The following is a 15967-nucleotide window of genomic DNA, read 5'->3' on the forward strand; positions in this document are numbered from 1 at the left end:
GGGGTAACCAGGCACACCTCCAGTCTCACCTGTGTATGGGGGGTAACCAGGCACACCTCCAGTCACACCTGTGTATGGGGTTGACCAGGCACACCTCCAGTCTCACCTGTATATAGGTCACACCTTCAGTCTCACCTGTATATAGGCCCCACCTTCAGTCTCACCTGCGTATCGGGGGTGACCAGGCACACCTTCAGTTTCACCTGTATATAGGCCCCACCTTCAGTCTCACCTGTGTATCGGGGGTGACCAGGCACACCTTCAGTCTCACCTGTATATAGGCCCCACCTTCAGTCTCACCTGTGTATGGGGGGTGACCAGGCACACCTTGCCCATGGTGATGATCGCCTTGATGGATTCCACACTCGTCCCATACAAGTTGCCCTTGTACTCCCCATACTCTGCAAACCTGGACAAGTAGGTCACATTACATCACAGCATGCATCACAGCATACATCAAGATATGTGTGTCGACATACATAATAATAATAATGAGTGAATTTATAAAGCGCTAAAATACTCCAGGCACTAATTATAAGTGTCTACTCTAAGCGTTAGCTATGTGTGACTACATACATGAATGCATACATCAAGATATATATCAGTACATACATCACTAAACACATCACTAAACACATCACTACACACATCACTACACACATCACTACACACATCACTAAACACATCACATTACATCACTACACACATTACTAAACATATCAATAAACACATCACTACAGACATCACTAAGCACATCACTACACACATCACTAAACACATCACTACATCACTAAACACATCACTAAACATCACTACACACATCACTACATCACTAAACACATCACTACACACATCACTACACACATCACTAAACATCACTAAACACATCACTACAGACATCACTACATCACTACACTAAACACATCACTAAACACATCACTACACACATCAATAAACACATCACTACACACATCACTAAACACATCACTACACACATCACTAAACACATCACTACACACATCACTACACACATCACTAACACACATCACTAAACACACACACACATCACTAAACACATCACTACACATCACACATCACAAATCACTACACACATCACTACACACATCACTACACATCACACACACATCACTAAACACATCACTACACACATCACTAAACACATCACTACACATCATCATCTACACTACACACATCACTAAACACATCACTACACACATCACTAAACACATCACTCACTACATCACTACACATCACACATCACTAAACACACATCACTACACACATCACTACACATCATCACTCACACACATCACTAAACACATCACTACACACACATCACTAAACACATCACTACACACATCACTACACACATCACTACACACATCATCACTCACTACACACATCACTACACACACACTAACACACATCACTACACACATCACTAACACACATCACACTACAATTAACACATCAATACACACATCACTACACACATCATCACTACACATCACTACACACATCACTAAACACATCACTACACACATCACTACACACATCACTACACACATCACTAACACACATCACTAAACACACATCAACACACATCACTACACACATCACTACACACATCACTACACACATCACTACACACATCACTACACACATCACTCACACACATCATCACATACACATCACACATCACTCACACATCATCACACACACATCACTAAACACATCACTACACACATCACTAAACACATCACTACACACATCAATAAACACATCACTACACACATCACTACACTCATCACTAAACACACATCACTACACACATCACTACACACATCACTACACACATCACTACACACATCAATACACACATCACTACACACATCACTACACACATCACTAAACACATCACTACACACATCACTAAACACATCACCACATAAACACATCACTACACACATCACTAAACACATCACTAAACACATCACTACACACATCACTAAACACATCACTACACACATCACTAAACACATCACTACACACATCACTACAAACACATCACTACACACATCACTAAACACATCATACACACATCACTACACACATCAATAAACACATCACTACACACATCACTAAACACATCACTACACATCACTCACTACACATACCATCACTAAACACATCACTACACACATCACTCATCACTATCACACATCATCACTACACACATCACTAAACACATCACTACACACATCAATAAACACATCACTAACACACATCACTACACACATCACTAAACACATCACTAAACACATCACTACACACATCACTAAACACATCACTACACACATCACTAACACACATCACACATCATCATCACACATCAATCATCACTAACACACATCACATACACACATCACATCAACACACATCACTACACACATCACTAAACACATCACTACACACATCACTACACACATCATACACACATCACATCAATAAACACATCACTAAACACATCAACTAAACACATCACTACACAAACACATCAATAAACACATCAATAAACACATCAATACACACATCACTACACACATCACTACACACATCAATCAACACATCACTACACACATCACTACACACATCACTACACACATCACTACACACATCACTACACACATCAATAAACACATCACTACACACATCAATAAACACATCATAAACACATCACTAAACACATCACTAAACACATCACTACAGAGATCGCTTAAGAATTTCCAACAAACATCACATTATCACTACAGAGGTCGCTACATGTCACCACATACATTGCTGCACAAAACTCTAATACATCATTTCTGTATCATTAATACATTATAAACACTTTACAACATACATAATATGCATGTGCAACACACTATTGAATCATTAGATCTACACAAAGGCAGAGTTTTTCAGTGTCATACACAACTGTAGACATATAAATGATATGATCTAACTGTGGTATCTCATCAGAATAAAAATCATCCTCAGGGTTAGTGTTGGTCAGGTGTAATTACATCACTAGACAGTCCACTAGTGTTGGTCAGGTGTAAATACATCACTAGACAGTCCACTAGTGTTGGTCAGGTGTAAATACATCACTAGATAGTCCACTAGTGTTGGTCAGGTGTAAATACATCACTAGACAGTCCACTAGTGTTGGTAAGGTGTAAATACATCACTAGACAGTCCACTAGTGTTGGTCAGGTGTAAATACATCACTAGACAGTCCACTAGTGTTGGTCAGGTGTAAATACATCACTAGATAGTCCACTAGTGTTGGTCAGGTGTAAATACATCACTAGACAGTCCACTAGTGTTGGTCAGGTGTAAATACATCATTAGACAGTCCACTAGTGTTGGTCAGGTGTAAATACATGACTACAGTGTCCACTAGTGTTGGTCAGGTGTAAATACATCACTAGACAGTCCACTAGTGTTGGTCAGGTGTAATTACATCACTAGACAGTCCACTCGTGTTGGTCAGGTGTAAATACATCACTAGACAGTCCACTAGTGTTGGTCAGGTGTAAATACATCACTAGACAGTCCACTAGTGTTGGTCAGGTGTAAATACATCACTAGACAGTCCACTAGTGTTGGTCAGGTGTAAATACATCACTAGATAGTCCACTAGTGTTGGTCAGGTGTAAATACATCACTAGACAGTCCACTAGTGTTGGTCAGGTGTAATTACATCACTAGACAGTCAACTAGTGTTGGTCAGGTGTAAATACATCACTAGACAGTCAACTAGTGTTGGTGAGGTGTAAATACATGACTACAGTGTCCACAAGTGTTGGAGAGCCTCCTACAGTTCACAACATACATACTGATGGCTTGAGTTACTTACATGACCTTTGAGCTGTGACTTGCCTCATCACCAACTGACCTTTGCGCCATGATGCCAGACTCCATCTCTTCCCGAGTCACAAAATGGTACTCTTTGCCGTCTTGCTCAAACGGCTTCTTTGGCCTTGATGTGTCTGGAATATATTCCCATTCTCTCATGAAATGCAATAGAGTAGTTGTTGTTCTGTGATGGTGGTCTGAAAACAATTGAGTCTGGACAAAACAATACACATTTCATTCTGATCACCTACATATCCAGTTTCCAGATTAATTGTACACAAGAAAGGCAAGGTGTACATACATGGCACAGCCTCAAGGAAGTGGATAGAGAAGCAAGGTGTACATACATGGCACAGCCTCAAGGAAGTGGACAGAGAGGCAAGGTGTACATACATGGCACAGCCTCAAGGAAGTGGACAGAGAGGCGAGGTGTACATATATGGCACAGCCTCAAGAAAGTGGACAGAGAGGCAAGGTGTACATACATGGCACAGCCTCAAGGAAGTGGACAGAGAAGCAAGGTGTACATACATGGCACAGCCTCAAGGAAGTGGACAGAGAGGCAAGGTGTACATACATGGTACAGCCTCAAGGAATTGGACAGAGAAGCAAGGTGTACATACATGGCACAGCCTCAAGGAAGTGGACAGAGAAGCAAGGTGTACATACATGGCACAGCCTCAAGGAAGTGGACAGAGAAGCAAGGTGTACATACATGGCACAGCCTCAAGGAAGTGGACAGAGAAGCAAGGTGTACATACATGGCACCGCCTCAAGGAAGTGGACAGAGAAGCAAGGTGTACATACATGGCACAGCCTCAAGGAAGTGGACAGAGAAGCAAGGTGTACATACATGGCACGCCTCAAGGAAGTGGACAGAGAAGCAAGGTGTACATACATGGCACAGCCTCAAGGAAGTGGACAGAGAAGCAAGGTGTACATACATGGCACAGCCTCAAGGAAGTGGACAGAGAAGCAAGGTGTACATACATGGCACAGCCTCAAGGAAGTGGACAGAGAAGCAAGGTGTACATACATGGCACAGCCTCAAGGAAGTGGACAGAGAAGCAAGGTGTACATACATGGCACAGCCTCAAGGAAGTGGACAGAGAAGCAAGGTGTACATACATGGCACAGCCTCAAGGAAGTGGACAGAGAAGCAAGGTGTACATACATGGCACAGCCTCAAGGAAGTGGACAGAGTGTAAAAAAGATTTGGTTCCCCATAGTAAAAGTTCCGGCGGAACTTTTCATTCCAACATTTGTTCCTGTAATAGTGCATGCGGAACAATTATTTCGTTCCGCACACACAGAATTTATTCCGGGTAAAGAGGAACTTCCAGAGACATCATAAAGTGTCTAAAAGAGGGTTTTGTTTGTTGGGGTGATCTTAAAAATTGGGGCATGGGGAGAACGGAAAGGAAAAAAAGATTTTCCTACGGTATTTGTTCCATATGGACCAAATCATGTGGCTATCAAGAAGCAATTATCATGTGTGAAAGTTACTTATTTTTTTTAATGAAAATACATCGTACATTCCCCAGAATTCGGACGGATGATTCTAAATGAATCTTGTGTTAAAAAGAGTTCAGTTATTATGTAACCAAGTTACCTTCATTAATCAGGTTAGAGTCAGTAGCCAGGTTACAGTCAACATGTAACCAGGTTACAGTCAGTCAGTAGCCAGGTTACAGTCATTATGTGACCAAGTTACAGTTGGTCAGTAGCCAGGTTACATTCAATATATAACCAAGTTAGAGTTAGTCAGTAGCTAGGTTACAGTCAACATGTAACCAAGTTACAGTTAGTCAGTCAGGTTACAGTCAACATGTTACCAAGCAGTAGCCAGGTTACAGTCAACATGTAACCAATTAACAGTCAGTCAGTAGCCAGGTTACAGTCAACATGTAACAATTAACAGTCAGTCAGTAGCCAGATTACAGTCAACATGTAACCAAGTTACAGTCAGTCAGTAGCCAGGTTAGTGAACATGTAACCTAGTTACAGTTAGTCAGTAGCCAGATTACAGTCAACATGCAACCAAGTTACAGTTAGTCAAGGTTACAGTCGACATGTAACAAGTACAGTCAGTCAGTAGCCATGGTTACAGTAGCCAAGTTACAGTCACATAACCAAGTTAACCAAGTTACAGTCAGTAGCCAGGTGGTTACAGTCAACATGTAACCAAGTTACAGTTAGTCAGTAGCCAAGTTACAGTCAGCATGTAACCAAGTTACAGGTAGTCAGTAGCCAGGTTACAGTCGACATGTAACCAAGTTACAGTCAGTAGCCAGGTTACAGTCAACATGTAACCAAGTTACAGTTAGTCAGTAGCCAAGTTACAGTCAGCATGTAACCAAGTTACAGTTAGTAGCCAGGCTACAGTCAACATGTAATCAAGTTGAAGTTAGTTGACAAGTTGGATGAGTCCATTTTGCATTCAATAATGACTGGAATAGGTTAGGCCTACGGTATTTGTTCCTGTTCGATGGAATATTTGCCGTATGTGCGGAATTTTTATTCGTGTCAACCATTCTCAGTTTCACGGCATTTATTCCGAACCGGAACATTTACTACTCGGAACTAAATCATGTTTACAAGAGAAGCAAGGTGTACATACATGGCACCGCCTCAAGGAAGTGGACAGAGAAGCAAGGTGTACATACATGGCACAGCCTCAAGGAAGTGGACAGAGAAGCAAGGTGTACATACATGGCACAGCCTCAAGGAAGTGGACAGAGAAGCAAGGTGTACATACATGGCACAGCCTCAAGGAAGTGGACAGAGAAGCAAGGTGTACATACATGGCACAGCCTCAAGGACGTACATGGCACAGCCTCAAGGAAGTGGACTGAGAAGCAAGGTGTACATACATGGCACAGCTTCAAGGAAGTGGACAGAGAAGCAAGGTGTACATACATGGCACAGCCTCAAGGAAGTGGATAGAGAAGCAAGGTGTACATACATGGCACAGCCTCAAGGAAGTGGATAGAGAAGCAAGGTGTACATACATGGCACAGCCTCAAGGAAGTGGATAGAGAAGCAAGGTGTACATATATGGCACAGCTTCAAGGAAGTGGATAGAGAAGCAAGGTGTACATACATGGCACAGCCTCAAGGAAACGGACAGGGTTGCTGGCCTTCAGACGACGCTTCAGTTCATTGCAACCAACACCAGCAGGACCTGCATTCAGAGGAAGAAGAGAAGACACTGTTAGATCATCAGATGTCATCATCACACTGTTAGATCATCAGATATCATCACCACACTGTTAGATCATCAGATATCATCACCACACTGTTAGATCTCCAGATATCATCACCACACTGTTAGATCATCAGAGTACTGAGGTGATGCCTTACCTATAAAGTAATACCTCATCTATGAGGTGATGCCTTACCTATAAAGTAATACCTCATCTATGAGGTGATACCTTACCTATAAAGTAATAACTCATCTATGAGGTGGTGCCTTACCTATAAAGTAATACCTCCTCTATGAGGTGATGCCTTACCTATAAAGTAATACCTCATCTATGAAGGAATGCCTTACCTATAAAGTAATACCTCATCTATGAGGTGATGCCTTACCTATAAAGTAATAACTCATCTATGAGGTGATGCCTTACCTATAAAGTAATACCTCATCTATGAGGTGATGCCTTACCTATAAAGTAATACCTCATCTATGAGGTGATACCTTACCTATAAAGTAATACCTCATCTATGAGGTGGTGCCTTACCTTTAAAGTAATACCTCATCTATGAGGTGATGCCTTACCTATAAAGTAATACCTCATCTATGAAGGAATGCCTTACCTATAAAGTAGTACCTCATCTATGAGGTGATACCTTACCTATAAAGTAATACCTCATCTATGAGGTGATGCCTTACCTATAAAGTAATACCTCATCTATGAGGTGATGCCTTACCCATAAAGTAATACCTCATCTATGAGGTGATGCCTTACCTATAAAGTAATACCTCATCTATGAGGTGATGCCTTACCTATAAAGTAATACCTCATCTATGAGGTGATGCCTTACCTATAAAGAAGTACCTCATCTATGAAGGAATGCCTTACCTATAAAGTAGTACCTCGTCTATGAGGTGATGCCTTACCTATAATGTAATACCTCATCTATGAGGTGATGCCTTACCTATAAAGTAATACCTCATCTATGAGGTGATGCCTTACCTATAAAGTAATACCTCATCTATGAGGTGATGCCTTACCTATAAAGTAATACCTCCTCTATGAAGGAATGCCTTACCTATAAAGTAGTACCTCATCTATGAGGTGATACCTTACCTATAAAGTAATACCTCATCTATGATGTGATGCCTTACCTATAATGTAATACCTCATCTATGAGGTGATACCTATAAAGTAATACCTCATCTATGAGGTGATGCCTTACCTATAAAGTAATACCTCATCTATGAAGTAATGCCTTACCTATAAAGTAGTACCTCATCTATCAGGTGATACCTTACCTATTAAGTAATAACTCATCTATGAGGTGATGCCTTACCTATAAAGTAATACCTCATCTATGAGGTGATGCCTTACCTATAAAGTAATACCTCATCTATGAGGTGATGCCTTACCTATAAAGTAATACCTCATCTATGAGGTGATGCCTTACCTATAAAGTAATACCTCATCTATGAAGGAATGCCTTACCTATAAAGTAGTACCTCATCTATGAGGTGATACCTTACCTATAAAGTAATACCTCATCTATGATGTGATGCCTTACCTATAATGTAATACCTCATCTATGAGGTGATGCCTTACCTATAAAGTAATACCTCATCTATGAGGTGATGCCTTACCTATAAAGTAATACCTCATCTATGAAGTAATGCCTTACCTATAAAGTAGTACCTCATCTATCAGGTGATACCTTACCTATTAAGTAATAACTCATCTATGAGGTGATGCCTTACCTATAAAGTAATACCTCATCTATGAGGTGATGCCTTACCTATAAAGTAATACCTCATCTATGAGGTGATGCCTTACCTATAAAGTAATACCTCATCTATGAGGTGATGCCTTACCTATACCTATCTAAAGTAATGCCTCATCTATGAGGTGATGCCTTACCTATAAAGTAATACCTCATCTATGAGGTGATGCCTTACCTATAAAGTAATACCTCATCTATGAGGTGATGCCTTACCTATAAAGTAATACCTCATCTATGAAGGAATGCCTTACCTATAAAGTAATACCTCATCTATGAGGTGATGCCTTACCTATAAAGTAATGCCTCATCTATGAGGTGATGCCTTACCTATAAAGTAATACCTCATCTATGAGGTGATGCCCTACCTATAAAGTAATACCTCATCTATGAGGTGATGCCTTACCTATAAAGTAATACCTCATCTATGAGGTGATGCCTTACCTATAAAGTAATACCTCATCTATGAGGTGATGCCTTACCTATAAAGTAATACCTCATCTATGAGGTGATGCCTTACCTATAAAGTAATACCTCATCTATGAGGTGATGCCTTACCTATAAAGTAATACCTCATCTATGAAGGAATGCCTTACCTATAAAGTAGTACCTCATCTATGAGGTGATGCCTTACCTATAAAGTAATACCTCATCTATGAGGTGATGCCTTACCTATAAAGTAATACCTCATCTATGAGGTGATGCCTTACCTATAAAGTAATACCTCATCTATGAGGTGATGCCTTACCTATAAAGTAATACCTCATCTATGAAGGTGATGCCTTACCTATAAAGTAATACCTCATCTATGAGGTGATGCCTTACCTATAAAGTAATACCTCATCTATGAGGTGATGCCTTACCTATAAAGTAATACCTCATCTATGAGGTGATGCCTTACCTATAAAGTAATACCTCATCTATGAGGTGATGCCTTACCTATAAAGTAATACCTCATCTATGAGGTGATGCCTTACCTATAAAGTAATACCTCATCTATGAAGTAATGCCTTACCTATAAAGTAGTACCTCATCTATGAGGTGATACCTTACCTATAAAGTAATACCTCATCTATGAGGTGATGCCTTACCTATAATGTAATACCTCATCTATGAGGTGATGCCTTACCTATAAAGTAATACCTCATCTATGAGGTGATGCCTTACCTATAAAGTAATACCTCATCTATGAGGTGATGCCTTACCTATAAAGTAATACCTCATCTATGAGGTGATGCCTTACCTATAAAGTAATACCTCATCTATGAGGTGATGCCTTACCTATAAAGTAATACCTCATCTATGAGGTGATGCCTTACCTATAAAGTAATACCTCATCTATGAGGTGATGCCTTACCTATAAAGTAATACCTCATCTATGAGGTGATGCCTTACCTATAAAGTAATACCTCATCTATGAGGTGATGCCTTACCTATAAAGTAATGCCTCATCTATGAGGTGATGCCTTACCTATAAAGTAATACCTCATCTATGAGGTGATGCCTTACCTATAAAGTAATACCTCATCTATGAGGTGATGCCTTACCTATAAAGTAATACCTCATCTATGAGGTGATGCCTTACCTATAAAGTAATACCTCATCTATGAAGTAATGCCTTACCTATAAAGTAGTACCTCATCTATCAGGTGATACCTTACCTATTAAGTAATAACTCATCTATGAGGTGATGCCTTACCTATAAAGTAATACCTCATCTATGAGGTGATGCCTTACCTATAAAGTAATACCTCATCTATGAGGTGATGCCTTACCTATAAAGTAATACCTCATCTATGAGGTGATGCCTTACCTATAAAGTAATACCTCATCTATGAGGTGATGCCTTACCCATAAAGTAATACCTCATCTATGAGGTGATGCCTTACCTATAAAGTAATACCTCATCTATGAGGTGATGCCTTACCTATAAAGTAATACCTCACCTCATCTATGAGGTGAGGTGATGCCTTACCTATAAAGTAATACCTCATGCCTATGAAGGAATGCCTTACCTATAAAGTAATACCTCATCTATGAGGTGATGCCTTACCTATAAAGTAATACCTCATCTATGAGGTGATGCCTTACCTATAAAGTAATACCTCATCTATGAGGTGATGCCTTACCTATAAAGTAATACCTCATCTATGAGGTGATGCCTTACCTATGAAGTAATACCTCATCTATGAAGGAATGCCTTACCTATAAAGTAGTACCTCATCTATGAGGTGATGCCTTACCTATAAAGTAATACCTCATCTATGAGGTGATGCCTTACCTATAAAGTAATACCTCATCTATGAGGTGATGCCTTACCTATAAAGTAATACCTCATCTATGAGGTGATGCCTTACCTATAAAGTAATACCTCATCTATGAGGTGATGCCTTACCTATAAAGTAATACCTCATCTATGAGGTGATGCCTTACCTATAAAGTAATACCTCATCTATGAAGGAATGCCTTACCTATAAAGTAATACCTCATCTATGAGGTGATGCCTTACCTATAAAGTAATACCTCATCTATGAAGGTGATGCCTTACCTATAAAGTAATACCTCATCTATGAGGTGATACCTTACCTATAAAGTAATACCTCATCTATGAGGTGATGCCTTACCTATAAAGTAATACCTCATCTATGAAGGAATGCCTTACCTATAAAGTAGTACCTCATCTATGAGGTGATACCTTACCTATAAAGTAATACCTCATCTATGAGGTGATGCCTTACCTATAAAGTAATACCTCATCTATGAGGTGATGCCTTACCTATAAAGTAATACCTCATCTATGAGGTGATGCCTTACCTATAAAGTAATACCTCATCTATGAGGTGATGCCTTACCTATAAAGTAATACCTCATCTATGAGGTGATGCCTTACCTATAAAGTAGTACCTCATCTATGAGGTGATGCCTTACCTATAAAGTAATACCTCATCTATGAGGTGATGCCTTACCTATAAAGTAATACCTCATCTATGAGGTGAGGTAAAGATGCCTTACCTATAAAGTAATACCTCATCTATGAAGGAATGCCTTACCTATAAAGTAATACCTCATCTATGAGGTGATGCCTTACCTATAAAGTAATACCTCATCTATGAAGGAATGCCTTACCTATAAAGTAGTACCTCATCTATGAGGTGATACCTTACCTATAAAGTAATACCTCATCTATGAGGTGATGCCTTACCTATAAAGTAATACCTCATCTATGAGGTGATGCCTTACCTATAAAGTAATACCTCATCTATGAGGTGATGCCTTACCTATAAAGTAATACCTCATCTATGAGGTGATGCCTTACCTATAAAGTAATACCTCATCTATGAGGTGATACCTTACCTATTAAGTAATAACTCATCTATGAGGTGATGCCTTACCTATAAAGTAATACCTCATCTATGAGGTGATGCCTTACCTATAAAGTAATACCTCATCTATGAGGTGATACCTTACCTATAAAGTAATACCTCATCTATGAGGTGATGCCTTACCTATAAAGTAATACCTCATCTATGAGGTGATGCCTTACCTATAAAGTAATACCTCATCTATGAGGTGATGCCTTACCTATAAAGTAATACCTCATCCCTTACCTATAAAGTAATACCCTCATCTATGAGGTGATGCCTTACCTATAAAGTAATACCTCATCTATGAAGGAATGCCTTACCTATAAAGTAGTACCTCATCTATGAGGTGATGCCTTACCTATAAAGTAATACCTCATCTATGAGGTGATGCCTTACCTATAAAGTAATACCTCATCTATGAGGTGATGCCTTACCTATAAAGTAATACCTCATCTATGAGGTGATGCCTTACCTATAAAGTAATACCTCATCTATGAAGTAATGCCTTACCTATAAAGTAGTACCTCATCTATGAGGTGATGCCTTACCTATAAAGTAATAACCTCATCTATGAGGTGATGCCTTACCTATAAAGTAATACCTCATCTATGAGGTGATGCCTTACCTATAAAGTAGTAATACCTCATCTATGAGGTGATACCTTACCTATAAAGTAATACCTCATCTATGAGGTGATGCCTTACCTATAAAGTAATACCTCATCTATGAGGTGATGCCTTACCTATAAAGTAATACCTCATCTATGAAGGAATGCCTTACCTATAAAGTAGTACCTCATCTATGAGGTGATACCTTACCTATAAAGTAATACCTCATCTATGAGGTGATGCCTTACCTATAAAGTAATACCTCATCTATGAGGTGATGCCTTACCTATAAAGTAATACCTCATCTATGAGGTGATGCCTTACCTATAAAGTAATACCTCATCTATGAAGTGATGCCTTACCTATAAAGTAGTACCTCATCTATGAGGTGATGCCTTACCTATAAAGTAATACCTCATCTATGAGGTGATGCCTTACCTATAAAGTAATACCTCATCTATGAGGTGATGCCTTACCTATAAAGTAATACCTCATCTATGAGGTGATGCCTTACCTATAAAGTAATACCTCATCTATGAGGTGATACCTTACCTATAAAGTGACCTCATCTATGAGGTGATGCCTTACCTATAAAGTAATACCTCATCTATGAGGTGATGCCTTACCTATAAAGTAATACCTCATCTATGAGGTGATGCCTTACCTATAAAGTAATACCTCATCTATGAGGTGATGCCTTACCTATAAAGTAATACCTCATCTATGAGGGAATGCCTTACCTATAAAGTAGTACCTCATCTATGAGGTGATGCCTTACCTATAAAGTAATACCTCATCTATGAGGTGATGCCTTACCTATAAAGTAATACCTCATCTATGAGGTGATGCCTTACCTATAAAGTAATACCTCATCTATGAGGTGATACCTTACCTATAAAGTACCTATAAAGTAATACCTCATCTATGAGGTGATGCCTTACCTATAAAGTAATACCTCATCTATGAGGTGATGCCTTACCTATAAAGTAATACCTCATCTATGAGGTGATGCCTTACCTATAAAGTAATACCTCATCTATGAGGTGATGCCTTACCTATAAAGTAATACCTCATCTATGAGGTGATGCCTTACCTATAAAGTAATACCTCATCTATGAGGTGATGCCTTACCTATAAAGTAATACCTCATCTATGAGGTGATGCCTTACCTATAAAGTAATACCTCATCTATGAGGTGATGCCTTACCTATAAAGTAATACCTCATCTATGAGGTGATGCCTTACCTATAAAGTAATACCTCATCTATGAGGTGATGCCTTACCTATAAAGTAATACCTCATCTATGAGGTGATGCCTTACCTATAAAGTAATACCTCATCTATGAGGTGATGCCTTACCTATAAAGTAATACCTCATCTATGAGGTGATGCCTTACCTATAAAGTAATACCTCATCTATGAAGTAATGCCTTACCTATAAAGTAATACCTCATCTATGAGGTGATGCCTTACCTATAAAGTAATACCTCATCTATGAGGTGATGCCTTACCTATAAAGTAATACCTCATCTATGAGGTGATGCCTTACCTATAAAGTAATACCTCATCTATGAGGTGATGCCTTACCTATAAAGTAATACCTCATCTATGAGGTGATGCCTTACCTATAAAGTAATACCTCATCTATGAGGATGATGCCTTACCTATAAAGTAATACCTCATCTATGAGGTGATGCCTTACTTATATAAAGTAATACCTCATCTATGAGGTGATGCCTTACCTATAAAGTAATACCTCATCTATGAGGTGATGCCTTACCTATAAAGTAATACCTCATCTATGAGGTGATGCCTTACCTATAAAGTAATACCTCATCTATGAGGGTGATAAAGTAATACCTCATCTATGAGGTGATACCTATAAAGTAATACCTCATCTATGAGGTGATGCCTTACCTATAAAGTAATACCTCATCTATGAGGTGATGCCTTACCTATAAAGTAATACCTCATCTATGAGGTGATGCCTTACCTATAAAGTAATACCTCATCTATGAGGTGATGCCTTACCTATAAAGTAATACCTCATCTATGAGGTGATGCCTTACCTATAAAGTAATACCTCATCTATGAGGTGATGCCTTACCTATAAGTAGTAATACCTCATCTATGAGGTGATGCCTTACCTATAAAGTAATACCTCATCTATGAGGTGATGCCTTACCTATAAAGTAATACCTCATCTATGAAGGAATGCCTTACCTATAAAGTAGTACCTCATCTATGAGGTGATACCTTACCTATAAAGTAATACCTCATCTATGAGGTGATGCCTTACCTATAAAGTAATACCTCATCTATGAGGTGATGCCTTACCTATAAAGTAATACCTCATCTATGAGGTGATGCCTTACCTATAAAGTAATACCTCATCTATGAGGTGATGCCTTACCTATAAAGTAATACCTCATCTATGAGGTGATGCCTTACCTATAAAGTAATACCTCATCTATGAGGTGATGCCTTACCTATAAAGTAATACCTCATCTATGAGGTGATGCCTTACCTATAAAGTAATACCTCATCTATGAGGTGATGCCTTACCTATAAAGTAATACCTCATCTATGAGGTGATGCCTTACCTATAAAGTAATACCTCATCTATGAGGTGATGCCTTACCTATAAAGTAATACCTCATCTATGAGGTGATGCCTTACCTATAAAGTAATACCTCATCTATGAGGTGATGCCTTACCTATAAAGTAATACCTCATCTATGAGGTGATGCCTTACCTATAAAGTAATAACCTCATCTATGAGGTGATGCCTTACCTATAAAGTAATACCTCATCTATGAGGTGATGCCTTACCTATAAAGTAATACCTCATCTATGAGGTGATGCCTTACCTATAAAGTAATACCTCATCTATGAGGTGATGCCTTACCTATAAAGTAATACCTCATCTATGAGGTGATGCCTTACCTATAAAGTAATACCTCATCTATGAGGTGATGCCTTACCTATAAAGTAATACCTCATCTATGAGGTGATGCCTTACCTATAAAGTAATACCTCTCATCTATGAGGTGATGCCTTACCTATAAAGTAATACCTCATCTATGAGGTGATGCC

The 15967-nt window shown here is 39.0% G+C and overlaps 1 protein-coding gene and 1 long non-coding RNA gene across 9 annotated transcripts in view; one reads left to right on the forward strand and one right to left on the reverse strand.

The window, feature by feature from the left end:
- Positions 1–15967, reverse strand: part of LOC124253178 (MAGUK p55 subfamily member 7-like) — a 121555-nt gene that overhangs the window by 4755 nt on the left and 100833 nt on the right. For 7 of the 8 annotated variants that reach the window (XM_046686904.1, XM_046686902.1, XM_046686896.1 and 4 more), the window contains 3 exons: positions 7028–7108; positions 3926–4058; positions 301–409 (listed from right to left, as the gene is read on the reverse strand). In XM_046686904.1, coding sequence (XP_046542860.1) covers positions 301–409; positions 3926–4058; positions 7028–7108 — 323 coding nt within the window. The remainder of the gene's footprint in view (positions 1–300; positions 410–3925; positions 4059–7027; positions 7109–15967) is intronic. The other variant, XM_046686903.1, reaches the window with a different exon arrangement.
- Positions 5531–6335, forward strand: LOC124253182. Its single transcript, XR_006892120.1, has 3 exons — positions 5531–5567; positions 6179–6218; positions 6303–6335. It is a non-coding gene; the product is annotated as an uncharacterized LOC124253182 (long non-coding RNA).

Source organism: Haliotis rubra, unplaced genomic scaffold (assembly GCF_003918875.1).
Source record: "Haliotis rubra isolate DU_JTF1 unplaced genomic scaffold, ASM391887v1 Scf534, whole genome shotgun sequence".
NCBI classification, from domain to species: domain Eukaryota; kingdom Metazoa; phylum Mollusca; class Gastropoda; order Lepetellida; family Haliotidae; genus Haliotis; species Haliotis rubra.